The 24,238-nt window shown below is 41.6% G+C and overlaps 2 protein-coding genes across 3 annotated transcripts in view; both read left to right on the top strand.

Annotated features, from left to right (window-relative positions):
* Positions 1 to 48: 48 nt before the first annotated feature.
* On the top strand, positions 49 to 16,647 carry CSTF1 (cleavage stimulation factor subunit 1). Of its 2 annotated transcripts, none has more exons than XM_006129399.5 (6): positions 49 to 1,121; positions 6,393 to 6,588; positions 9,931 to 10,208; positions 10,831 to 11,028; positions 11,457 to 11,847; positions 15,754 to 16,647. In XM_006129399.5, the coding sequence occupies exons 1-6, from the start codon at positions 975 to 977 to the stop codon at positions 16,011 to 16,013; spliced, it is 1,470 nt and encodes a 489-aa protein (XP_006129461.1). In that variant the 5' UTR covers positions 49 to 974; the 3' UTR covers positions 16,014 to 16,647. The 2 variants fall into 2 exon arrangements, with proteins under 2 accessions (XP_006129461.1, XP_006129462.1); XM_006129400.5 differs by lacking the exon at positions 49 to 1,121 and adding an exon at positions 2,120 to 5,714.
* A 4,348-nt stretch (positions 16,648 to 20,995) lies between these two features.
* Positions 20,996 to 24,238, top strand: part of CASS4 (Cas scaffold protein family member 4) — a 41,585-nt gene continuing 38,342 nt past the window's right edge. The window contains exon 1 of the mRNA XM_006129397.4: positions 20,996 to 21,333. Coding sequence (XP_006129459.3) covers positions 21,298 to 21,333 — 36 coding nt within the window. The 5' untranslated portion in view covers positions 20,996 to 21,297. The remainder of the gene's footprint in view (positions 21,334 to 24,238) is intronic.

Here is a 24,238-nt window from a genome sequence, read left to right as displayed (position 1 = left end):
TCGCTGAGGGTCAGTTGGAAGCAACCATTTTAAAAAGACACCCCCCCCCCCCACCAAACTTGGCGACTTCCACCCTCCCCCAAAATAAACCCTAGCGCGGGAAAACCGCAAGTCCAAATCCGCTGCTAGTAACTGCGTGGACAGGAGCTGGGCTGGAGAGACGCGATTTGCGTAAAGACCGAGCACGCGGTGATTGTGTAAAGTAAACTCCGTAACGGGCGCGTCCATCTACGAAACTAGCGGAAGAAGCGAGCGGCAACTGATGCGTAAAGCACGCACGTCGCGTTAAACCCACCCTGGGGACTGCAAGGCGCGGCAGGCCGTGGGCACGCCTGCGCTCGAGCCGTGCCCGTGACGTGGGGACAGGCTCGCTCGGCGACCAGAGGCACGCTTCGGAACCAATCGGCGGGCGGCGCGGTTGAAGCGTAGCCAATCAGTGGCTCCTGGCCGGCCATTACGGCCCGGCGCAGAGAGCGTGCGCGGCGCGGCTGAGGGTGGAGACGGGGAAGGCTGCGCTAGACGGTGCTTAGACCCCCTGCTCTGGGGAGAGGGGCGGCTGTTGCCTTACGAGCGTGTCGCACCCGGGGACGTGGGATCCGTGGCCGTCGCGCGGGGACGTCAGTGGGTCACTGGGCAGCGTGTCGCGCCAGCGGTGACGTGCGGCCAGTGACGGGGCCCAGGGGGCTGTGAAGCGCAAACGCGAAGGGGACGCGGGGCCATCGTGTCGCACCGGCGGGGCCGTGGGCGCTCGAGCACCGACGCCAGCGGGCCGTTGGGCAGTGTCGTTGTACTTAGCGGTGAGGCGGCTCCCCTAGGACCGGGGCTGTCAAGGGGCCCTCGATCCATTGTGCGATCCGGCCTGAGGACAACGTGAGGCCTTTGGAGGCGTGTGCTCCAAGGCAGCTCCCCTTGCCCCCGCGCTCGTGAGGACAAGCGTGATTGTGGTCTCGGTGTGTGGCGCTGACGAGTGATCGATGGCGGCGAGGCCAGGTGTGAGGAGGCTGTCAGGCCGTCGCCTTCCCTCCGCCTGTGAAAGACGCCTGCTTCCCCGGGGCCTGAATAACGTGGGCCCCCTACCTCCTGAGCCACGGCCACTGCGGCTGCCTTTTCTAGAGGCTGAGGTGAGTTGGACCGCCTGTGGGGTGGGGTGGGAGCTGTTCTTTTGGGATAGGCCCTCAGCTGATGCCCCCTGAAGTGCCTTGTCTGAAAGTGCCATCCTATTGTCGACTAAATTCTGCAGTCATCTTAGAGGCCTGGCTTCCTGCAAGGCTTGGGATGTGGGTGGCACATTGGCGATGTCATGCAGTATCCCTAGGCTTTCTAGTCTAGACCCAATAAAACGTAGCAGTTCTCCTGTCCAGTCTCCTGAGATCAAGCTGCTCTCACTCCATCAAAATAGGAATTGAACTCAAGGAGTTCTGAATTTCAACTACAGATCCTACTAGGCTCTTTAATCCCTTTCTAATGTCTGACCAGAAATCACCATTGATCTCTGCTCCTTTATCATTCCTTAGCGTACCATGCCTTGATTATTACATCCCACGATTCCTACCACTGGAAATAAATTAGTTGTATTCTTCTGGACTAAACTTCTGTTGTTAGAATTCCCTGTGCTTCCAGATCAGGACTAGAGCCTGCCTTTCCATGCTGCTAGGGGTCTGTATATGCCCACATTTTTGTGATGCCCATGGGTTAAGACACCCAGCAGGTGATAGTGGACCCTTGGTTGTTCAGCATGTACTCCCTTGTTCATAGTACAATTTACTGCTGATGCCACTTACTGACATCTAGGTATTCTGTTATTGCAGTGTGGCTCCCTCTATACTTCTCCACCTTCTCGTCCAAAGTAGCATATTATGACTGAGGGGAGCACTCCCATCACAGTGTGCTACCTCTAATTCTTCCCATTCTCTGGTCCACAGAAAAAAGTTGTGATGGGAGTGCTCCCATCTATCATATGTAACCAGAATTGTTTACAAATCAACATAATATGTCACCAGAATTGCTTACTTCTGCCTTTTGCATGGCAGCATTTTTAGAAACAGAATTATTTTTGTGACTTTATCTAAATGTACATTAAAATTGAACACTTAATCATTTGTATTTTGACTGTATAACTGTAAAAAAAATCTATTTTAAAATTATACAGTATATCCAATTTGTAAATATCACAACTATAATTGCACAAAGTTTATATACTCTTTCTTTTTACTGCTTAGGGTGTTTGTAGTGGAACACAGAGGGCACCTGCCCACCTCTTGCAGGAGTCACACTGTGCCTTTGAAATATAATATAATAAATGGAAAAAATGACACTAAACATTGTGCCAAATATAATTTCAATTAATTCAGAATTGTAAAATATTTCACAAATGTCCGCTGTGATTTTTAACTTTCTGGTAAATATACCACTATTTGCTGCAGTTCAAGTATTGGTTGATGTAGAATTATTACCACAATTCTGATCTTTATCCAAGTTATTCCATCTGTTCTATGTGCAACTGTCTAGATACTGGGCCATAACTTCTGTTCTTGTGCAATGAACAATTTTCTATTTACTTTCCTGCTCAAACGTATGGTGTGCATTTCTAATACAATTTGTGTTTCTAACATTATGCAATCTTAATTTTCCTTCTTGCATATGATAAGGTTCCAGCAATAGGCTTTTGTACTCTGCAAAATCAATACAATTTAATCAAATGATTTCCTAATTACAAAAACTGTACATAAAATTAGATTGATTAATGTTACTTTTTATTTCAAGAACTGTATTAATGACTTACAAATATTTTGGGGGACATATTTAAATAATAGTTGGTACCCTCATCTGCTTGCCTTAAACTGTTTGATGCTTGCAGATTTAACTCTATCCTACTTATTACAGTGTTATTTTGGATTCTATCATGTTTTTCATTTTTCACTAATTAAACGCAATATTCAGAATTCATACAGAAGAACTCAGTTTCTTTCATTAGGGTACCATACTTGTGACCTATTTTAATGTACTGGAGTAAATGTGATCTAACATTCCACTCTTCATGTTTACTTTACCATATACTCTGACTTCACTAGGAATATGTAACAAAGCTATGCCTAATTTAGATTTCTTGTGTAGTTTTCACATCAGTGATGTCTTTATTAGCTTATAGAAATATATTTGGAACATAAACTTTTAAAATAGAAAACTTGCCACAATTAAGAAGTAATCAGAATACTTTTGGGATGAGTGGCCCAACTGTTGTTTCCATCCAATAGGATCTTGTGTTCCACAACTTTGTTTTCCAGAAGTCACACAGTAGATTTTTCCAGTTTCTAAGTGAAGAAAGAATCTTAACTTTAAAATGAGTAGCAAATAGCTGATTTAATAAGCAGATTTCATTTTTTCTTAGTCTCAATGTTTAGTATGGTTTACTTTATTTAATGAATGCTTGGAATCAGCGCATGCACACACATGGTTTTGTGTTAGGTAGTATATGCACACTTTATCAGAATCTTGTGCAACAGTAAGGATGAGGACAGATATGTCTTGTTACTGTTTTATCCTTCACTATCAGGAACCTTCTTTCCTTGCTGTAGCTAATTGACAATAGCACCCCATTAACACTGCTTAATGACTACAAAAATAAGCATTTTAAAATAATAATCTTCTAGCTTATGGGAGAAGGGAATAGGGAGATGAGGTGAGACCTTCCAACCCATCTTATGTCAACCAACCTCTTCTAGAGCTTGGCTCTCATCAGGGAAATACATCTGGGCAGTGGGGGCTAACCATATAGATACTAATATAGACACAGGGCCAGACACACCACTGGTGGGAGCTGGGACCCGCAGTTTCCAGCTCACCAGGAGGGGGAGCTACAAATTCTAAGGGTGAGGGGAAGAGGGTGATTGATACCTCTCTAGATGGGCTTGGAGGCCTTTAAGATTTTTTGCTTGTACATGGGAAAGGAGTATTCTTCCAGCCCCCTATAGCTTCCATGGACCTTTCTTCCTCCTCACCTAAGCTTCTCAAACCCTGTCCTTCCCAACCAGACCCATTTATCCCTTCTCCTTTGATCTAACTCAAACTCTCTGCTCTTATTCCTATCTACTCTCCTACCCTCTCATGTTTCCCTGGGAGTAATCGCATGTGTATTTTTTTTTTCTTTAAAAAATAATCCACACCTACTGCTATACTCAGATTACATTTCCACGGAATCAAAGCTCCCTTTTGACAGAGTCAGATTGGAGCAAATTGCGCCTATTGCTTTTATTTCAGATTTCTCTGGTGGGTTAGATTTGCCATGAGGCTGTGGCTTATGTTTGGTCATCATAATAGTCCTCCATGAGCCATTCAAGACTTTAGTCGTGGGGTGGGGTGGGGATGAAGTAGAGGTAATTTCCAGTTAGCCTTTCTGTACACAGGCTCAGTATAATCCATGTGGTATGACATTAAGTACTTCAAAGAGTGGTGTGTAGTACAGGAAAATTAAAGAAAAGGATAGTGGGTACCAGGCACTGTGTTGAGATAGCTGTCAAGCATTTGAGAGACTGGTGTGATGATCTCTGTCTATGATCAAACATCCTTACATGAATATTAATAAAAGAGGGATGAGGGACGATGAGGGGTGGTATCTTGTGAACTGCTTAATACTGCCCCAATTACTGCCCAGGAGATGCACAGTTTCAAGCCGATCTAAGAAAGGCAGGGGAAACTAAAGTTTTGATGCCAACCTATCATATAAGTCTCTTAGTCATTTGATCCAAAAGAATAAGTTTGTGCAACCTCCCCCTCAAAACTGTAAAATCACAGTAAAAATATATGCAATTTTATACTAAGAACCGATGTGATTGTTAAAACTTCTAGCAGCTATTATATTTAGTTTACTGTTAAAATATAAATTGTGCACATGGTTGCCATTGCACTGTGTTAACGAATGTAAATAAAGTTTAAGAAAGTAATACTTTTTAAAATATTTGTAAATAACAAATATTGGCAGTGGTTCACAAAGAAAGGAATTTAATTCAGAGTGCTGGGACAGTAGATCAGACAAATTAATGAACTGCTCAGAGGCTTTATGTAGACATAAACAAGGAATTCTTTAAAACACTAAAAGCATATATGGGAATGCTAATTTTTAGAGGGGAAAAATTTGGGTTTGTCTTCTTTAGCTGCTCAATGCATCATTTCAAGTAGGAAAGAGGTGCCTCATCTAGGCATTGAGAGGCACTGTCCCTTTATGAATTTAGCCCTGCTGAGATACATTGCTTCGTAAAGGGTATGCAGTAGCCTATTTTTGCAACCCCAACAGACAGCTCCCCAATTTCTCTGGTCCAGGACCCACCCTCCATCCCGGTTATCTGGCAGGGGCTCTGAGTCCCAGCCCCTGCTCCCCACGCCTGATTTTTCCCTCTCTTTTTCGCTGCGTGCCTGTTTGGGGCAGGCAGGCTGGCTTGCAGCAGTGCAGATTCCATCTCTCCTTTCCGGTTTGTTCCCTGTCCCCTTGTTACGCGGGTCCGGGAACACGTTTTCTAATCCGGGCAGCAAAGGGGGCTTCATTAGCAGATGCTCGTGAGCATGCTCACCTTCCATGAGCATGCTCAGTAGCGCAAAGCTGCACATTGCGCTGGAGTGATTGAAATATTTAGCCGCCGCCTCTTCGAGCATCTATCGATGTTCTCCGGGCTCCAGTCGCCATTTTAGGGGGAGAGCAAGGGAGACAGAAATACGGGCTGGTAGGTACTGGGGTGGTGTGAACAACTTTCCCATGTGCCTTGCTGAGCTGAGTGCTTTACAGCTCTGCTTGCTTGCCGGAGGCCGTTTCCTCTGGCCGCGGTCTTAAGGAGCCGCTAGGCAGTTCACTCTCCTCCAGCCAGTTTCTCCCAGCCCCTTAGTTTGCTCTCACCCCTCCCCGTTTATAACAATCGATTGATCTTCGGGGCTGGAAATGAGTGGGTTGGGGGAGAGATAATACGGGGTTACAGGTGGTGGCTTCACTGAAATCCCTACAACACACGTTTGTTTTCCCTACAAATAGTATGTTAACCTGCCATTCACAACTGTTTAATCATCTCCCCACACCTGCTTAGTTGAATTAAAGAAACGCTGCTGTCAGGAGGTAAACATTGCTTCTCTCATTTTCCTAACAGAACAGTTCTTAATCACAGTCTGAGTGCTAGTGGACTGGTTTCTCTGTAGTTGCTGTTGCTGTTACAGCTTTTTATTTTCTCATTTCTCCATCTAGTTTTGAATCTTATCAGAAAATTGCTTTCCTTTAGGTATATACCTTTTTTAATTTGTCACAGTAATGGTACTGTTTAGCCGTGAAAGATACTAGGATATGTTTTATATGAACGATTATACCAATGTAATGTTAACTGTGTTTTGTAATTGCTACTTCTCTCTTGTTTCAGGCACCGGCAAGGCATTCCTTGCTCACAATGTATAGAACAAAAGTAAGCTTGAAAGATCGTCAACAACTTTACAAACTGATTATTAGTCAATTGCTGTACGATGGATATATAAACATTGCCAATGGCCTGATAAATGAGATAAAGCCACAGTCAGTCTGCGCACCCTCTGAACAACTGCTGCATCTGATTAAACTAGGTAAACTGTAATGTAGTATTAGTGTGCATAAACTAGGAATTGCAGACTTCTTGATGAAGTCCAGGTAAATAGGTCCGGACCACAGCACTGGGCTGGACTTGACCTCTACAGCTCCCTTCCAACTGTACTTCTCTGTAACTCTGTAGTGGACTCATTGCAATCAAAAGTAAATGCTTTCATTAACTTATACAAAGGTAACATATAGACATATAGCAACAATAGTGTTGCTGTACAGTTGACCTATTTATGCATAGAAAACACTTTTTGTTTCAGTAAAACTTTTTTGTTCTGATTCTTTCTTTCAAATTATAATAGTACATATCTAAAGCCCTGAATATTCTTGGCAGTCTTCTAAAAACATACTGAATAAATGGGGCCATTAGATCTCTCAGATTAAAATCAAATAATCCATGTATAAATATAATAGAAATTAACTAACTCACCCAGTCGAACATCATCAGCACTAGTAGATCTACTCAAGACCAGTTCTCACAGACAGCGGAGAAATGGTGAGTGTTACATTGTATCCTGAAGGCACATAATGTGGACTGTTATATATCTAGAAATGTTTCAGAATTTCAGGGCTCTAACTGCGTGTTGCTCCCCCTCTCATATGAGGTTCCAGTTCAGTTACCACTTATCATAGGAACGGTTTCATGTTAGGAGGAGAGAGGCATGTAGGGTGTATAATAATAGACACATAACATGTTACTACACTGGTATTACTTGCCAGATCAGAATTCAGTTTTATGGTTGTCTGACAAATGTCTGAGTGCTGGTGTAAGTCTAAACATTTCTTTTTTAAGCAGGTGAATGCGCTATGTATTGGAGGATGGAACTTAATAGGAAACCTCTGTTAAAAGTTGTTTACTTTCTAATCATGTGTAATTGAGGCAGTGTGGTCCAGTGGATAGGATGCTGGACTGGAACTCAGAAGACCTGGGTTTTATTCTCTGCTTTGTGACCCTGGGCAAGTCACTTCACATCTTTGTACATCTGTGTTTTCTTCACCCTTTTGTTTCTTATATATTAACATGGTAAGATCTTTGGGATAGGAATTGTCACAGTAAGAGACAGACTCTCTTTGGGTGTGCTACTGGACAGCTATGTGCTACTGGAGTATAAATAATAGATGGTAGGCTAATTTTTTCACTCTCAGATGCAAACAGAATATTGTGTAAAATCTTGTAATTGTGTTAGGCAGAAGTATACTAATGGAAAAGTAAGTGAAATCTAAAAAGCTTTGTATTTCATTCTTATAGATCTAAGATTACTTTGAAGATAGCTATCGTGTGTATGTCTACTGCACTATTAGTGTTGGAGACGCTTTATTGTTAAGGTATTGTGCTTTCAGTAAGCACCTCTAATTTTTCCATGGAGCAGAAATAATTTTATACTTGGAATAATTTTTATATGGGCAAAAACTGCTGCAGAATTAACTATCATATTAATACAATTACTGAGCCCTTATCTACACTAACCCCCGCCATTTGCCTACTTCAGCTACACAAGTAGCATATCTGAAGTTGACACGCTTACTGCAGCGTCTTGTGCGCAGTAAGGTTTGCTGGGACTGCTCTCCTGTCTATATCTGCTGTTCTTGTCCTGGTGGAGTACATGTGTTGATAGGCGAGTGCTTGGACATCAACAAATCGATGGCTGGTGGATGGAGCATTGCAGCATTGGTTGCTGGGCACAGCGGAGACAAACCCTGAAAGACTATTTAAAGCAGTACAAGCTTTAATGGACTTGAGAGAGACAGGAACTCGCAACAAAGGATCAAACTGCCTTCTTATTTTGTAGAGTGTCCTGAGTTGAATATCAGCATTTCAATTAGCTTTTGTTTGGCTCAGATGAAACATGATGAAAGTACTACAAGGGGCTCTGAAGTGCAGCCTTAAACTTTACATATGTCTTAATGTTAAGTCATTTGAGGTCATAGTGTAGGTATCTTTCATCGTGATCTCTCAATTTCTACTTGAATAATGTAATAGTAGGGTGCATAGCAAATTGAAATAAGAGTTTGACTCCTCTGAGAGCATAAACATAGTAAGCTTAGATCTGTCTAAACTAGGAAAATTAGCATCTCTGACTTACTACTGATGATAATAGTAAGCGTTTTCAACACCATGTCATTCAGCTCCGCTCTGAACAGAGCTAGATGACATAAATCAGGCATACCATATACCTCTGCTCAGAGAAGCGTTAATGATGTAGTTTAAAATGTTTGTGCCCTGTTTAAGCTGCAGCTTCCACTAGTGCAGGGGTGGGGAACCTTAGGCCTCTGGCTTGCCTGGATCCATCTCCCAAGGTTTGCCTCCTTTCCCCTCCCCTCCCCCCCATCCCCAAGCTTTGGGGAACACACGCAGGCACTCCAGTGCCCTCTTCCCCCCGCGGGGCTGGAGTACACGAAGTCTACTAGTCTGGGCTCTGGTGTTTGAAGGGAATGTGGGGAGTGTCTTTCTGATTCTCGGTCAGAGGCCATGTCATTGAGGATGGGGGTTTTTTGGGGTGGGAGGAGTTGGCTTCTCTCTTGTGTATGGCCACTAACTGATTTTTCTGTGGGTCAGCAGCCCTTGACCCAAAAAAGGTTCCCCACCTCTGTACTAATATATTAAATTCTCATTTTACCAATGAAGATGCGACCTTGAAGAGAAGGTGTTTCAGTATGGATTATATGTATATGGAGGAATAAAGATTCTCATTATTCTGAATTGAATTATTGTGGTGCCTAGGAGACCTGGTCATGAAGCAAGACCCTGTTAGTGAGACTGCTTCATTATAGTAGTCTATGTCTATACTACAATGATCTATCAGAAAAAAGTACACAAATTGCACTCTGCACTTTGCGTATCTTTTTCTGATTTTTTTTTTGGAAGAGGCTTTTCCAAAATTTGGCCCGTCTACACTGGGCTAAATTTTGGAAAAGCTTCCTCTTTCGGAAGAGCCCTTCTTCGTCGTAGGAGGAGGAAGACAGGGCTTCCGAAAGAGTGCATCTGCTCTTCCGCAAAAAAAAATGGAAGAGCAGACACATTCCCTGGACGCAGCGGAGTTTTTCCGGGATACCACTGGTATCCCGGGAAAACCCCATAATGTAGATATAGCCGTAGTGATAGTGGCCATAAACTCTTTTCTTGAGTATTCTTTAATGAGCTGCTATGGGAAAGGTTCTGTAAAAAAAAATTTTTATTATTTTTTTTTTTAATTCTATGCAGTGTTACTATTTCCTGTGAAAGCTCACTGTAGATATAATCATAGCTACTCGAAGCAGTTTTTAGGTTATTTTTGAAGACTTAGTCTTTTTGTGGAGAAAATAAATATATTTCATTTCTTGTCCTTCAGGAATGGAGAATGATGACAGTGCAGTTCAGTATGCAATTGGACGCTCCGATACAGTAGCTCCAGGAACAGGGATTGACTTAGAATTTGACGCAGATGTCCAGACTATGTCACCAGAGGCTTCTGAATATGAGACCTGTTATGTCACATCTCATAAAGGACCATGTCGCGTAGCTACATATAGCAGAGATGGGCAGTTAATAGCTACAGGATCTGCTGATGCCTCAATAAAAATTCTTGATACAGAGAGAATGTTGGCAAAAAGTGCTATGCCCATTGAGGTAAAGTATCACATGAATTGTGATGATCAGTCAGTGAGTGATAAAAATTATACATCCATTTTATAGCATGTGTTCTGCCTGTGATAGCATACTTACGGAAAAGTATTTTTTGTTGTAGTGTGGAATCTGCACACTAGTGGCAGTTCACAACCTAAGACTGTTGCCATGAGCAAAATTGTCTTAATTACAAAGGTGACTTTTATTCAAGAAGGGTAGTATTTTGAATTAGAGCATACAGCTAACACTTGGGAATGCTGAAATTTGGGGGGGAGGGAGGGTTTCCCTCTTCCGTTGACTCCATTTTGACTTTGGGCAAATTGCTAACTTCTGTCAATTTCTGTTTGCTTCTCTGTAAAAGAAGGATATTGTACACTTGTCATAGGGATGTTTATGACCAATATTTGCAAAGAACTTTGAGAAAATTATTGTGTGCTCTTTTTTTTTTTAATTGATGCATGTTTAAAATTCACTTTTTCTCTTCTTCCAGGAAATCCTACATGTTTGATTGGGTTTTTCTTTTAAATGGATAGAGTAATGACATAAATAGTGGGAGAGTGTTTTATGGTTCATTCATTGTCAGAAGGAGACACTATTTATTGACTTGTTTCAATGTTTTCTGAAGGTCATGATGAATGAGACAGCACAGCAGAATATGGAAAATCATCCTGTTATCCGGACTTTATATGACCACGTAGATGAGGTTACATGTTTAGCTTTCCATCCAACAGAACAGATCCTGGCATCTGGTTCAAGGGACTATACACTTAAATTGTTTGACTATTCAAAACCTTCTGCCAAGAGAGCCTTCAAATATATCCAGGTGAGAGGCTATAGTTTCAGGGGGGTAAGGAGGTTAAACAAAAAAGCTTGAGGTGTATAACTACCATGGTAACAGCTAATTTGTGTCTGCATGCAGAAATGACTAGGTACACAGGAGTATGCAATTATCCAATTTGTGTATAGTCTTCTGATAAGCACACAAATTAGGTACATAAAATGTGTGCCTGTTATCTTTTCAAAGCTGATGTCCACTCTCCTCTCTAAATGTGCTACCAGCAAAACCTGAAAATGTAAGGAGTAGTGCTGGCATTTCTTTTATGAACAGAATTGGAGTCCTTTGGTTGTCTTTACCAATTAAGAATTTAACTTTGTAAATATGAAACTATAACTTCAGACTTGTGAATCTACCAGGATTTTCTCTCTTGAAATAGGCTCTTGATATTGATTTATATATTTCTCATCATGCAGGAAGCAGAAATGTTACGCTCCATCTCTTTTCATCCTTCTGGCGACTTCATACTTGTTGGTACCCAGCACCCTACCTTACGGCTTTATGATATCAATACATTCCAGTGTTTTGTGTCTTGCAATCCTCAAGATCAACACACCGATGCTATATGTTCCGTAAACTATAATGCTAGTGCTAATATGTATGTGACTGGAAGTAAGGATGGATGCATCAAATTATGGGACGGTGTTTCAAATCGGTGCATCACTACTTTTGAGAAAGCCCATGACGGGGCTGAAGTCTGTTCTGCCATCTTTTCAAAAAATTCAAAGTACATCCTGTCAAGTGGAAAAGACTCTGTAGGTAAACTCTGGGAGATATCCACAGGTCGAACGCTGGTCAAATATACAGGTATGTGGCAGATGACTTACCAAGCAAAAATTGTTCATGAAGTAATCGTCTGGTAATGGGATTGAATATTTAATACAGTTCAAAATTTGTAAGTGTTTAGTCCTGGGATTGATGCATTCATTTAAATATAACAAGGAGTCTTGTGTTACCTTAAAGACTAACAGATTTTATTTGGGCACAAGCTTTCATGGGTAAAAGCCATTTTAGCAATGTCTAGACTACATTCCTCTTTCGAAAACAATGCAAATTACGCAAATCGAAAGTGCAAATGAAGCACAGATTTAAATATCCAGTGCTTCATTTGCATATTCGCATCCGATTGCCGTTTCGGAAAAGGGTGTTTTGAAAGTGAAACAGCAGTCTAGACTGCATACGGGTTCTTTCGAAAAAGGGGTTTTTTTTCCGAAGGAACTCGTATGCAGTCTAGACTGCAGTTTCACTTCAGAAACACCCTTTTCCGAAACAGCGATCATATGCGAATATGCAAATGAAGCACTGGATATTTAAATCTGTGCTTCATTTGCACTTTCGATTTGCGTAATTTGCATTGTTTTCGAAAGAGGAATGTAGTCTAGACATGCCCTTTGTCAGATACAAACACAAAAACAGCTATCCCTCGAGACTTGTCTGTTTTTAAATATGTGAAAGATTTTTCACAATTTACTCACAAGATCATGATAGCCTTGTGCTGTTGGATGGTGATCTATAAAATTAATTGTAAGTTTATTCTGTGAAGATGATGTGTTATGATTCCCCAAGATTTTTCTTTCTAGTCTTGGTCACAGATAAGTCAATTCATTCTGTTCATAAGTTTGTTTATGTGTTGGTCAGTATCCTACCCTAATCTATAGTGGAGTTGGATAGCTTTCCATCATTACTTAACTTTTTCAAATGTTGTGTTGTTTGGTTTGCTGTCTGTTCAGGGAATGCATAATCAAATACAATTCTCTTGTGTTACTCCAAAAAGGAAGTTAAAAGCAAAAACATCGTCATCTTTTTGGCAAGTATTTGCTGATTGATTCTGTCTGTCAGTCCTCTGTAATCTCTACTGGAAATTGTGTTGCTGTAAAATACATTCTAGAGACATTAGGACAGTTTGATCTGCCAAAACAAGAAATTAGAATCATAGAATACTAGAACTGGAAGGGACCTTGAGAGATCATCAAGTCCAGTCCCCTGCCCTCAAGGGCACTTTGATTCTGTCTGCAAAAGCGCTAGTGTAATTTAAGGAGTCCTGTGTCCTTGTTGCCCAAAGTATAAACTAGTAACATTTTTAACCAGCAGGGTGCAGTATAGCCTTAATTAAACAACCACAACATGTTTGCAAAGCTGTCACTTTACGTGATAAAGAAGTAAGCAAAACATAATCTTTCTAATTAAGTCAAGTCTGTGTGTGCCATAGTATATCTGAAACATTTTTATAAGAAAGTTCAGTATTAACTTTTGCAGTGGGAGTAATGACTAAGCTAGATAGTGTTTCTATTTTATATGTAGATATTAATAATAACGTGCATTTTCCTCCATTAGCTGTGCTCTTTCCAATTTTAGTTAACAGTTCCTACCCTGTTAGCAAAGAATTTCCCATTGTGCTCATGCCTTATGTGCTATGAAGGTCTTTTGATTTGGTTGACTGATTCAGTAAGGGAAGGGTGTCACATATTTTCTATAGTATGTTAGATATAGTGTAATTTGAATAGTCGTGTAATTACACAAAATATTATCAGTTGCATGGCTATTCAATAGTCCCTGGGAGCAGGGCTGCCAGCCAGTGCGCCCCGGCCCCACTCCCAGGGAGCCCTCTGCCACCCCATGCTGCTGCCTCTGATAGAGAGGCAGCAGTGTAGGGTGTCAGCAGTTCCTATCCATGGGGGGTTGGAGCTCTCCATGGGAGGCGGAGCAGTCTCAGTCTGTTGTGTGCCTGGGCCTGCTGCGGGCAAAAGCTGCTTCACAGCAGCCTCTCATGCCCTTCTCCCTGTCCCCCATGCTGCTGCCTCTGTAGGAGGTAGGTGGGTCCACAGAGCCGATACATGCGAGAATCTGGTTTTAAAATTGACTTCCCGCGCACATCACCGCCAGCCTACTCCCCTCATCTGCCGCACTTCAGCATGGGGCTGGGAGAGGTAGGCAAATCCATTGGTCATGGGGAGCCTGCTTAAAGCAAGCTCCTCATGGGCACTAGCTCCCCCTCACTCCACTTGTTGCCTCTGATACAGAGGCTGCAAGTGGGCAGGGGCAGATATGTGTAGTCAACAAGATTAACCTATAAGCCTAGGCTTATCAGTTAATTGTATAGTTGACTACATGTTAACATCCCTAATTCTCTATATTTCTATGAAATGGTGTGTGAATACTTTATAGGTGAACGGTTTTGTTGAAATGTGTATAGATTTTCTTCAAGATGGTTTTTGGAAGAAGAACCCTCACACTGTGGAGATATTGATTAGTACAATGTGGAACTCCAGTTTTAAAACCAAAAACAAACCTTTTATTTCCAATCATCTCTTTGATGCTGAATTCTGGAAAAGATTGTGCCCGATGCCCTTTCTGTCTGTCTCTTTCTAACAGTACCCCCGCCCTTCCTCCCATAAAATCAAAAAGCTCCTACCAAAACAAACCAATTGAAAGTCACTTGTAGTTGAAAATGATTACACTGACTTTTTTTAAGCCACAACAAATAAATAACATATATAGTTTTATTAGCAAAACCGTATCTAGCTTGCCTAATGCCAATACTGATAGCTGTGACTTCTGCATAAGTACATTGTAGGGATATGTAACATAATGAATTTTTCTGTATTGTGCATACACTTTCAGCGAGCTTCTGAATTTAATGCTTCTGCACACAAGAGTCTAATGCTGTTGGTTTTGAGTCAGGTAAAGAGTGGGCAGGTGTAGTAGGGATGTTAAATTGCAGTTAGCGAGCTATTGTATAGTCAATACAATTTGTATCAACTATATCATTAGTTGATAGGACCACTCGGCAGAGCTGGAGTAGGGCTAGCACCCCCGGGAGAAGGAGGGGGGAGAGAGAGAGAAAGAACAGTCTTTTAAGCCAGCTACCCCCAGCCCTGGCTCATGTCCTCCCATCTCCCTGACAGAGACAGAAACGGCGGGGGGAATGGGGAAGGAGTCGAGTCACTACTCGACTATCCAGTAAGTTTATGCTTATCGGATAGTCGACTAGTCGCTTGCATCCCTAGGGCACGTGCCATGCAATGTTGGACAGAGCACAAGAAAATTTCACCATCCCTATTAAAATAGTTTTAAGTCTCTTGAATATAAATATTCACCATACTCAAATTATTCCCAAACTCATCTCTTATTATGTAAGTCAGGATTTGAAGTGTGATCTGAATTATAACTACCCAGAAAGATTTAAAAATAGTATGAAGAAGACATGCCTTCATTTCACAGTTCTTTCTGCAGTGCTCTGACTTCTGATGGTCCGGTATTAGTTTCAGTAAATTTGGATGCCCTTTAGTGATCCAATTCTCAAATTAGTCTTGAGTTGTGTTCAGCATCTAAATACTAATCTTGTTATTATATTATCAGGAGGGTGTGCGTTGCCTTGTGTATGAACAGTTTGGAAGGGCATTTTCCCTAGCATAATTGTCATTCTTCAGGGCTGTGACTATTGCTGCTTTTCTTTGTGCTACTGGGGATTTGGCAAATAGGCGTTTTGTAGTGAGGGTGGGAGGAGACATGTTATGGCAGAACTTTCTCAAAACCTTTCTAAAATATTCATCAGTGAACACAAAGCTGACCTTTGTTGATGGTCCTTACTAAGTAATATCTAAAGGAGAGACTCCTTGTTAGGCTTTTGACAGTCTCCCTTTTAAACAAGGCTACTCTAGGTTACATGTTTTATTTACACTTACAATGAATATCATGTCCTTGCTATTATAGGAGCTGGTTTGAGTGGACGACAGGTACACAGAACACAGGCAGTCTTTAACCACACAGAGGACTATGTGTTGCTACCTGATGAAAGGACCATAAGTCTCTGCTGCTGGGACTCAAGAACTGCAGAACGGCGAAATCTTCTGTCATTGGGGCATAACAGTATTGTCCGTTGTATTGTTCATTCTCCGACCAATCCTGGTTTCATGACATGCAGTGATGACTACAGAGCTCGATTTTGGTACCGAAGGTCAACCACAGACTAAAGACAGTTTCATAAACCAGTGAGATTACCTAGATGCATTATACCATCTTATATTAAGTGTACTGCCAACAGATGCCTGCACAAGAACCATTCTGTGTCTGTATTTAACTTTTGTCAAACATGGTGGGAAAAGATGAAATTACTGAAATTTAGTTCTCTCTCACTCATTGACCTTTTTAGTATATGTGGAATCAATTTTTGTAAGTAGTCTCAACCATTATTTCTAAAAACAATTAATCCTTACTGCAGGGATAGTTTTAAATTTGCTCTTGTATGTCTAAATTTTCAAAATGTTAGTAATTTAAGTGAGACTCAATTTGTGTAAAAATTCTCCATTACACTTGTGCAAACCTATTAAAAGTATTTTTTTAAAAAGAATGGATTGCACAAATTCTCAGTAGAATTTGGCCAGATACTTTTTAAAAAGCTTTAAGATGTTGCTCAGTTCTGATTCATATATTGTGCGGTGAAAGCCCTGTTTTTGTATTTTTTTTTTTTTAATTGGCCAAATGACCCACCAGCTCTGAGCCAGAATTTTGTGCCATAAGAATTTGAACATCCATTTTTAAGTGGTTTAGATGAATTCAACAAAAGATGTTTTAGTTCTGATATTAAAGCTCAGACTTGAAATCTCATGGCTGACTTTCATTTTAATTTCTCTTAACTAACACCTGGCCTCAGCCCATCAGACCTGATTACATGTGTCAGGTAGTGTATAGCATGCATTTGGTTTCAGTTTGATTCAAGTAGTCTCTTATCACCCAGGGTTTGTATATGTAAACTTAATTCATGGCAAGTTGGAGTGTGAATCTTTATGCACACTGTTTCATATGCACACACACATACCCCTTTCATGAGATAACTGCATCCTGCTGATGCACTCGTTGACAATCATTTATACACTTTGATCTGGTCCCCTTTTAAAGAGAACTAGATCAAAGCATTTGAAAGAGTTGCCAACATGATGCATATAAGCTGTCATGGGATAAGAGGGAACGTCCTCTCATGGACTGATAACTGGTTAAAAGATAGGAAGCAAAGGATAGGAATAAATTATCAGTTTTAAGAATGGAAAGAGATAATTATTGGTGTCCCACAGAGGTCCATCCTGTGACCAGTCAGATTCATGTATTCACAAATGATCTGGAGAAAAGCATAAACAGTGAGATGGCAACATTTGCAGATGATATTAAACTGTGCAAGATAGTTAAGTCCAAAGCAGACTGTGAAGAGCTTCAAAAGGATCTCACAAACCTAAGGCAGCAAAATGGCAGATGATTTTTAATGTTACTAAATGCAAAGTGATGCATACTGAAAATAGTGATGTAAAATCCCAGTTAATCAGTTAACTGGTTAAAGATTGTATTTGACCGGTTAAAGATTATATTTGACTGGTTAAACGAGCTGCTCCAGCCAAGCTGGAGCACCACTGTGCACGGTGTGGTGGGCCTTGCCTAGCTGGGCCAGTTCCTTTCCTGCAATGGGCAAGAGGTTGCTCCAGCCCACCAATGAACCCTAACCAGTAAGCATCATGTGGTAAGGGTACTACTTACCAGTTAACTGTTCACATCCTTAATTAAAAAACATAATCCCAACTATATGTATAAAGTGATGGGGACTAATTGGCTATTACCACTCGAGAGATCTTGGTGTCATTGTAAATAGTTCTCTGAAAACATTCACTCAGTGTGCAGCAGCAGTCTGTTTACTTTTTTTAAAGAAAATAATGTTCGGACTCATTAAGAAAGGCATAGAGAATAAGACAGAAAATATCTTATTCCCTTTATATAAATCCATGGTACGCTCACATCTTGAATACTGCACGCAGATGTGGTCACCTCATCTCAAAAAAGATATCTTGGCATGGGGAAAAAGTTCAGAAAAGGGCAACAAAACTCTCTACGGGTATGGAATGTCTGCCTTATGAGGAGAGATTAATAAAATGGACTTTTCATCTTAGAAAAGCGAAGAATAAGGGGAAATATACTAGAAGTCTATAAAATCATCACTGGGATGGGAAAAGTGAATAAAGAAGAGTTATTTACTTGATATCTAGTTATGTTATGTGAATATCAAAAGAAATTAACAAGTAGCAGGTGTAAAACAAACAAAATGAAGTATTTCTTCACACAACACATTCAACCTGTGGAACTCCTTGCCCAAGGATGTTGTGAAGACCAGGACCTTAATAGGGTTCAAAAAGGAACTAGATCAATTTATGTAGGATAGGACAATCAATGCTTATTAGAATGTGTAGAAATGGTGTCCCTAGCCTCTGTTTGTCAGAAGTTGGGAATGGGTGATGGGATGGATTGATCATTTTATGATTACCTGTTCTGTTTGTTCCCTCTGGGCCACGTGGTGCTGTCAAAAGACAGGATACTGGGCTAGATGAACCTTTAGTTTGACCCAATATGGCCATTCTTATGCACGCAGCTAGTCCGTACCAAGCTCACAAAGCCCATATGTGTCATCTGACTTCCAGCAAGTCAAGATATATGAGGTCTAGAATCCAGTAAAGGGCCCAGTAACTGCTTTGATTTTTCCAACTATGTCAGGGTAGGTGAACAAATAGAAAGTTCGATCAGCTCTATAAGCACCTGTTCAGCAATATCCACCTACATGCTTTTTTTCCTTCCCTTCAGTGGCAAATGTTCTTAGGGCCTTGATTCATGTTTTTCCCCAGGTGGAGGAGCATCCTCTCTAGTTGATGGGTCTCCCCTATACCGGCAATGGGCAACCTGGACTAGTGAGTGGGCCTCCTTCATATCATTAGCTGCAAGGTTGTTGTATCCAACACAGTTTCCGGGGATAGAGTAGTTTTGCTGACGGCACTTGTGTACCTAGAATTTGCAGGGTGTACTGATTACATCCAAAGTGCACTCAGAGTTCAGAGGGAGCACGCAGCTCTCCTTCAATGCTGGGTATAGTCAGCATGCACCTCACTTCACATGCCCTTGCATTAAGTGTGTGTCACTTCTGTAATGCTGGTAAGAAGAACAATGGGGACGAAAACCAGCAGAATCTGCAACCCTTGTGCGTGGACAATGATAAACAAAATGCCTTGTGGACCATGCATAGAACCCCAATGCATTTCATGTAGCCCTTGGGCTGCAGGTTGCCTACCACTGCCTTCTATCATCGACAATGGAGACTGCCTCTTTAGTAGCGATTACCTCTGCTGAAAGAGTAGAAAAGATTTGGGACACCACGTTAGCTCATTATATGGCATTTTGTAAAGATAGGGTCATTAAGTTCCTGCCCATATCTATTTCAGCATTTTATACCTATCTATCTCATAGAACTGGAAGGAACTTTGAGAGGTTATAGAGTCCAGTCCCCTGCCCTCACAGCAGGACCAAGTACCATCCCTGACAGATTTGCCCCAGATTCCTAAATAGCCCCCTCAAAGATTGAACTCAGCCCTGGGTTTAGCAGGCCAATGCTCAAACCACTGAGCTATCCCTCCCCCCATAAGTTCACTTCCCCATTTTTTCCAGAGTGTCATTCATCCCCAGAGGAAGTTAAACGTCACAAATATAGTAAGATTCTCAGACCATTCAGGCCATTGACGATTGCTGTCCCATCAGCATAGATAGCGACTTCGGCTAAGTGATGCAGCTGTATGTGTAGATAAGCCTTTATGTAAATTCTTACATGCTATGAGGTATGTAAGTAGTTGGCCTTTAGAGATTTGTCTTGAGCCTAATTTTGAAGCCAAACGTGATCAATTGTGGGACCTTTGCGGATGTTAAGAAGTGGGAACTGTAAAGATTTTCTGGGTGGGATTCTGATTTCATCAGGATGTTTTCCAAGTTAGCGAGGGTAGAGCCACATAGCCATTTTAGAGCTCATTCCACTAGAGCAGGGGTAGAAAACCTTTTTTGGGTCAGGGATTGCTGACCCACAGAAAAATCAGTTGGGGACTGTGGTGAAGCTGGAGTGTCAGCATGGGCTCCCCGATGCTGGGGGATGCCCTATGTCTCAGGTGTGAGATTCAGGCAACCGGGGGGCTTTTCCATCCCTAAACTAGAGCTTAGGTAGCTTTTGCTCCCTGTTTTGAAAAATGTCTCTCTCTCCAAAATCTGTGGGCAGCAACATGAAGTTCAGTCTAGACCTTTACAAGTCCCTACTCTTGGGCAGAATCTTCTAAATTGGATGGCCATTTAGTCCTGCGGTCGCTGAGAAAGAAATGGTTTTCCTACAGTAACTGGTCCATATGGATTCTGGGTCTCACCTTCCTTTAGGGTTTTTACAGTCTGAGAATCAGAGAGATTCTGTGTTTGGTAAAGGAACTGAGGAACCTTCATTGCTGTTCAAATGAAGTGGATCTCATTTTCATGCGGCTCATACACACCCGAAGTAGAATACTCATGGACAACACCAATCAAAGCACAATTTAAGTAACTACTTTTCTAAAATTTTTCATTCAGCTTGTTTAGTTCTACAGATACTTTTCAAACACTTCAATTAACATTTTGTGCTGGTGCTGCACCTACTTGATGTCTGCCTGAATGGTCAGAGAAAAAATCCAGGTGACTGGGTAACAGACACGAGTAAATTAGTCCACCACTTTTCCTCTTAAAATGTGAGGAATCACCTGGGATGAGTCAAAATGCTTAAAACTTCCAGTGTCTTTCATACAAAATGTACCTCACAAAACATGGTAGTATGGTTGGTGCCTTATAGGTATATAAGAACCCATATTCCTCACAAAGTTTACAGGCTGTTACAACACAAAGCTTTAATAAATGCTTTGTAGTCAATTGTGAGAGAATTTTGCAAGATGTGGGAAAATATGGAATAGAAAGCCTACATTCATACAGTTGTGACAGTCTTATTTCATTAAAGTGCTATGCAAATTCTTGTAGTAAACTCTTCTTCCATCAAGCTTCTAAATTAGGAACTACAGGAACATGTAACAAAGCAGAAGGGTGTCTTTTTGTTTTTTGTTGGTTTTTTTTTCTGTATGTGTGGTTGGTTATTTGCAACAAGGCTGTGACAGATAGATCAAGGAAAACTTCACTTTGTAGACATGTTATTCCCATTGTAGACACAGTTAGGGCTATTTTGTTTGTTTTAATCTTATCTGCTGTCACAGAAAATGACTTTTATGGGAAAGCTTTTGTATAGCTTCCTAAATGCTTTCAGACCAATAGTTGTTAGACTTTTTTTTTCTTGAGAAATAGTTCCTGACACATTGTGACTTTGCAGAACTGAGCTCTGTATAACATTGTGCTGATTATTTATAATATTCAAAGAGACACTGCTGCTTGGTGACAGCTATGGATAAAAACACCAGAATCAACACAGCTGAAAAGGTAGGTTGATGATTTATGAGAACAGAATTTAGTGACTTAAAATAATGGAGCTGCAATGAGTAATTTTTTTTTTAAGTTCAGAATTACTTTTGTAGTATCATAAACATTTTATGTCTTTATCATCTGATTGTGGAAAGGGAGTTTTTGGTGTGGATGTTAAGGTACCTGATGTTTGCCTGTATTTCTGCTATTGGAGACCTAGCTGTGGCAGCATTGTCGAAGTTGGAAGAAAATTCTCCTTGATGGAACTTTGAATAAAAGGAAACCTAAGAGATTTTATAAGCAGTAATTATACTGACAAAAATGAAGTAAGCCCCAGCTTCTATCTTGGGGTTACTGCCTCTCTTATTATTAGTTCATACTGCTTTGTAAAGTTATTTGATTATATAATAATGTATTATTATTAACTAAGTACTCTATACCAGTGTTTCTCAACCAGTGGTATTAGTACCATTAGGTACCAGAAGTCTGGGGGAGTACGTCAACACAACTGAAATTTGGAAAAAACTGAATTTTTGTTTTAAGTTTTATACGCTTTATTATTTTTGTACTTTTTACACACACAAATTTCATTGCTTGCCCAGCTACGATTAAGTTGTTTAAACAAATGTGTTGCAATGGTAGAAAAAAAAATTATGTCTGAAAACTTGTAGGTACTGGGGCTACTTATAATTTTTTTTAAAAGGGTACTTTATAAAAAAAGGTTGAGAAACACTGCTCTACACAACACGTGTAAGGTAGGTAAGTTAGTTCCCTATATTACAGCCAGTATAAAATAATTTACTGAGGATTTTTTTATTAGGATGAAATCAGTTTGTAAGCTTTTCGGTGTTAGGGAACTTGTCTGTATGTTTGTACTCCACCTAGCAAATGTGAGCACAACTGTAATGCAAATCATTTGCCAAAAGACTGTGTGTCAGAGTTAAAGAGAATGCTGGAGTTCGTGACTCTCAATGCAATGTTCAGTCTATCAGGCAGCTTAATGTAATAATTTGTATGGGTTGGACTTCTCCAAACCAGGACTCTCTAGTCCAGCAACATCTGTGGTCTAGTAGTGCCATGAATGTTGCTGGACCAATGTCTCCTGGTGGAGGGCCAGAGGCAGGAGTTCTTCAGGGGCTGGGAGCCCCAACCAGGTTGGCTGCAGGGAGCCCTGCTGTGGGAGCCCAGGTGGGCTGGTGGCAGGGCAACTAGAGCACCAGGGGCTCCAACTGGGCAGCAAGCTGCCACAGCAGGGATGGCAGGGCTGGTGGCAGGAGGGTAGCTGACAGAGAGGACAGAGAGTAGCCCTGCTGTGTTCATGAGCCCAGCTGGGCCAGTGTTAAGAGGGAGCCAGCCAGGAGGCTGGCAGCCAGACCAGGAGCAGAGCTGGGCAGGGGGGTCAGAAATGACTTCCCTCTGATCCTGAGGATGCCAGACCAGGGAGGTCCAACCTGTAGATGAGTGACTGCGATCTCAGTACTGAATGTAAATATCATTTCAGGATATTTTTTTAAAAAGCGGCGAGGAGTCCTGTGGCACCTTATAGACTAACCGAAGTGTTGGAGCATAAGCTTTTGTGGGCAAAGACCCACTTCGTCAGATGCAAAGTGGGTCTTTGCCCACGAAAGCTTATGCTCCAACACTTCGGTTAGTCTATGTGCCACAGGGCTCCTCGCCGCTTTTGCAGATTCAGACTAACATGGCTACCCCCGATATAGGATATTTTTTGTTTCTTCTGGGTTGGAGTTTGATACCAGAAATGTAAGGAAACGCACCCAATGGGCAGTACATGGATCTTGTAGTGTGTTCAGAGTTTTCTGTCAATGTCTGTTGGAATAAGAGAGGACAATTTTTTCAATGTCAAGTCCATCAAAAGACAATGGGACACATTTTCCTGTGTATTACTGGGATGACAGTTCGACCTGTTTGTTTTGAAGCTCATATATTCAGATTGGCTCCTACCACTTTTATTTCCAATTTAGCAAATTTCAGGTGTGATATTTTAGTCATAGATTTCAAAGTAGGTTAGTGGCTTTCTAAAGTTAGCAATATCAAGTTGACTTGTGCATTCTGAGCAGTGCCCTTTTACAAATCCACACACCTTACGGCAGTGGTTTGCAAACTTTTTTTCTCATGTCCCAGTTGAAGAAAATAGTTGATGCCTGCAACCCAACACAACTTGACTAGAGTGTAGGCTCCATGGTGGGGCTCAGAATGAAAGCTTTGGAGTGTAGGAGGCAGCCCTGGCTTTGGGAGGGAGGTCAGGGCTAGGGCAGAAGGTACTTACTTTGAGCAGCTCCCGGTCAGTGGTGCAGAGGGGTTGCTAAGGCAATTTCTTGCCTGCCCTGGCACCCAGACCATGCTGTACCCCAGAAGCATCCAGGAGCAGTGCATGGAGTCCTGTGTGCGCTCTCTCCCCCCTCCACACATAGGAGCCAGGCCTGTTGCTGGCAGCCTCTGGACTGCAGCATAGTCTGAGGTGCCAGGACAGGCAGGTATCCTGCCTTAGCACCCCCACTGCTCAGCTGATCACCCTGCAGCAACAAGACCAAGTGCTTGACATTCTATAACCCAGTACTGGGCTGCAATCCATAGTTTGAACGCCACTGCCTTATGGAAATGAAGTATGGTAAGAAATCAGGGGTACAAGTTTCTGATGCAACATGCAAAGTGACCTATTTGTTCCTATTATTCCAGCAGCTCTGAGACATTCCTCTCCCCCTATTTTCCCCCTCATCACTACCACCACCACCGCCACCCTTCGCCAGGCAGGATAAACTGCTTCTGTAAAGGACTCCCTTGTATTAAAATGCTCTATGGACATCTTGTTAATTTTTTTTTTGAGTATGTGTTTTGAGGGCTGATTGTGCACCATGCACAGTCCCATAGGCGCAAAGTACAAAGAGCTGGCCGGGCACACAGC

The sequence above is a fragment of the Pelodiscus sinensis genome, chromosome 17 (assembly GCF_052426305.1).
Source record: "Pelodiscus sinensis isolate ZL-2025 chromosome 17, ASM5242630v1, whole genome shotgun sequence".
Taxonomy (NCBI): Eukaryota; Metazoa; Chordata; order Testudines; family Trionychidae; genus Pelodiscus; species Pelodiscus sinensis.
Note: the sequence above shows the minus strand (reverse complement) of the source record. Positions and strands in the feature narration are given on the sequence as shown.